Source organism: Saccostrea cucullata, unplaced genomic scaffold (assembly GCF_032062105.1).
Source record: "Saccostrea cucullata isolate Sc308-1 unplaced genomic scaffold, CSIRO_AGI_Scuc_v1 ctg5878, whole genome shotgun sequence".
Classification (NCBI taxonomy): Eukaryota; Metazoa; Mollusca; class Bivalvia; order Ostreida; family Ostreidae; genus Saccostrea; species Saccostrea cuccullata.
In genome coordinates this window covers 2,644-6,043 of record NW_026929083.1, presented here as the reverse complement: position 1 = coordinate 6,043, position 3,400 = coordinate 2,644, and the positions used below count along the sequence as shown (strand labels likewise).

The 3,400-nt window shown below is 32.6% G+C and overlaps 1 protein-coding gene and 1 long non-coding RNA gene across 2 annotated transcripts; one reads left to right on the top strand and one right to left on the bottom strand.

Annotated features, from left to right (window-relative positions):
• Positions 1–295: 295 nt before the first annotated feature.
• Positions 296–1,168, top strand: LOC134279747 (uncharacterized). Its single transcript, XM_062762157.1, has 2 exons — positions 296–646; positions 767–1,168. The coding sequence occupies exons 1-2, from the start codon at positions 296–298 to the stop codon at positions 1,166–1,168; spliced, it is 753 nt and encodes a 250-aa protein (XP_062618141.1).
• Positions 1,169–2,782: 1,614 nt separating this feature from the next.
• Positions 2,783–3,181, bottom strand: LOC134279748 (uncharacterized). The gene is made up of 2 exons (XR_009994748.1): positions 3,079–3,181; positions 2,783–2,933 (listed from the first exon to the last, which is right to left on the bottom strand). It is a non-coding gene; the product is annotated as an uncharacterized LOC134279748 (long non-coding RNA).
• Positions 3,182–3,400: the final 219 nt, after the last annotated feature.

The window sequence follows — 3,400 nt, the reverse complement described above, 5'->3', positions numbered from 1 at the left end:
CATGCTCAACAAATGGCTCATGGGTAATCCTAGATGTTGCCAGAAAGTTTTTTTCTGGCAGTATTGCCAGAATGTCACCGGAAGTTGTTGCAGCTAGCGGTGATATTTCATTTTTTCTGGCAGTATTGCCAGAATGTCACCAGAAGTTGTTGCCGCTAGCGGTGATATTTCACTAACCCAAAAAGCTTGTTTCTGGTGACAAAAATGTGTTGCTGCAATGTTGCCGCAATATAGCGGCAATATTGCTGCAATAATTTTACTTTGGTAAGGGATATCAGATAAACATGGCTACAGCATGAATACAACACAGAAATCACCAGAAGCTGGAACCTCTCCTCCAGTCAAACAGCTGCTTGATAAACCAGAGACTGTCACCACCATATACACTGGGTATGATGATTACCTTTACAATGTGGCCTGTCTGAGTGATGAAGAAATCTGGACAAAAGGAAATGACAGCACCAAGAAACTCTACAGCATCAATCAGGGATCACTACTCAAGTCAATCACAACTAAGTCAGGGGACGAACCACACGACATAGCAGTGACAAAAAGTGGAGATCTAGTTTATGCTGATAACATTGATGGAACTGTGAACATTGTGAAGAATGAGAAGATAGAGGAGGTGATCAAACTACAGGACTGGGTACCTCACGGTGTCTGTAGTACCACCTCTGGTGACCTCCTGGTTATCATGGTCAGTGATGATAAAAAACAAACAAAAGTTGTCCGTTACTCTGGCTCCACAGAAAAACAAACCATTCAGTTTGATGATAAAGGTAAACCTCTCTATTCAACTGGTAATAGATACATGACTGAAAACAGGAACCTGGATATCTGTGTGTCTAACTGGAGAGCTAAAGCAGTAATGGTGGTCAATCAGGCTGGGAAACTCAGATTCAGGTACACTGGACATACTCCTTCTCTAAAGAACAATTCATTTGATCCACTAGGAATCACCACAGACAGTCAGAGTCACATCCTTACAGCTGATTATTACAATAACTGTGTCCACATCATAGACCAGGATGGACAGTTCCTCCGTTACATTGACTGTGGACTGAGTAAACCCTGTGGACTGTGTACAGATACAAATGACAATCTGTTTGTTGCTGATCAGTATAGAAAAAGACAAGTGAAGGAAATCAAATATCTAAGTGAAATTTAACAGTGTACCAGTACATATTAAAATGTTTTAAAAATAAATTTCTTTTGTGTTTCAACATCATTAAGAGAATTAAATCAAATCAAATAGCCACAGACACAACATAAATTAAACAGTTACAGGTTACTGGAGAATTGTGTATCGCATTAATTAAGTCTAATGCTATCAATACTGACTTGAGTAAATGAAGTATTGAATACTGGTAGGCATATAAGCATTATTCAAGGTAAAGAAATCCCTCGGTTTACATCATTCCTGTCAATTGTTAGAAAAATTATTTGATACTATGATAATTCCCATTTTGCTTTATGGGAGCGAAGTACGAGGTATTGACTTCGTCCAAAAAAATTATGGCTCAGCATCTTATGAATAATTTCATATTAAATTTTTAAAAGAAATCCTAGGAGTCCACTGTAAAACTTCAAATAACGGTTGCTATTCTGAACTCGGGAGACTCCCAGTCAGATCAAAAATAACTATGTTTGCTATCAAATACCTTGATCATTTAATTTCAATGGAACATACATTGGCACATGAAATTTTTATCAAAAATAAAGAAACTAACACATGGTCTCTATGTTTAAAAACTTGTCTTAATAACTTAGGATTTTCTTATTTAACAAATTTAAATATGTCAATGAAACCAGTGCTTAGCATTATTAAACAACGCATTCATGATCAAATATTACAAGAACAAAATGCAAGTATTATGAATTCCTCAAAACTGTCTTTTTATCAGAACTTTTGTCTTAATAATAAACGTGCACATTATGTTGACAAACTAGAGTCACTGCATGATAGATCATTTTTAGCAAAAATTAGATTAAGTGCACATAACTTAGAAATTGAAAAAGGTAGATATGTTGAAACTAATAAAAATGATAGGATATGTAAAGTATGTCAAAACTTTGATATTCAGCAAGAAAAACACTTCATTTTGCTATTTCCAAAATATGAAGCACAGAGAAAAATATTCAAAACAAAATTATCCACTTTCCCTAACTTTAACCAAACAATTGATAATAATGACAAATTGTTAAAAGTATTGATGAATACTAGTTGTAAAAAGGTTCTTAAAATATTATCATCATTTTTATGTCAAATATCTGATATAACAAAAAAAATTCTTTACTCATAAATGAGTATAACTATATTGTACTGAATCATATGTATGTATTTAGTATTTGATAAGCACAATACATAATTTGCTACACCAATTGTTTGTATCCTGTTGTGTTCTACTGTATTTTCATACTTTATATCACTATGTTTGTGTTTGTGCCAATAAAATATTTGTATTTGTATAATTTTGTTCAGACAATGTAACAAAGTAATTTACGAGTCGCTGGTAAAACTCAGTTTGTGACAGTTAAATCAGCATTAACAGTTGCAAATGCCAAATAAAAATATAGTTATTCCCTATATCAAAACATGCACATGTTCTCCCCTTTCTCAGAATACTAAAGGGTATCACATATTTAATATTTTTAAAGATTTCGTTAAAAAAAATAAGAACATGTGTTATTTAATTTATCAGCACAGATTTCAGTGTCATATAATTATATAAAACAATGCATGTCAGATATATTAATTCCATGCTTGAAATAAAAACTGTCATAAAGTTTGACATATTTTATTTTAAAAATACTTTTCACATTGACAATTTCAATGTTTTGATAAGGATGTACATGTATTAAATGCGTAGCAAATATAGAAAGCAGTCACAACTCCATTTCTGTCATGTTTTTCAAAACCGTAAAATTTCCATCTACAACAAGTAATCATATCTTGTAATCATATAATTCTTTAAAATATGTGGTAAATATACACAGATAGTATCAATAAATATGGCACTCTTTCCATTTTTTTTTAATTTTCATTAAAATTTGTTGAAATATCAGCTCAGGTCAGACCTCAAGGAAGATTAATTCTCATGTTTCTTCCATCTTTCTTATCCTTAAAGTCCTTTGTGTGTTGAAGTCTCTCAGTTTGTCACCTTCCAGCCTAAATGTCCCCCTAAGAAAATAAAAGTCATAATCAAATAAAAATAACTATAATTTTATTCAACCTCCCCATAGAGAAAGAAGCCATGATCAAATGAAAGATACATGTATAATATATTATCCCATGTTTACTCCTTTATCCCGTTGATATAGCTCATGTGATATCGGTTTCGTATCACACAGTTGTGACGTCACAATGGGTATTGCGTTAAAGTGATGAAGTAAAATGAAG

Bases quoted from the DNA above. Each gene is read 5' to 3' on its own strand.
- LOC134279747 (XM_062762157.1), top strand. From the start codon at position 296: ATGAATACAACACAGAAATCACCAGAAGCTGGAACCTCTCCTCCAGTC. The intron at 647-766 runs GTACCTCACGGT...CAAACCATTCAG, and splicing joins TGATCAAACTACAGGACTGG to TTTGATGATAAAGGTAAACC.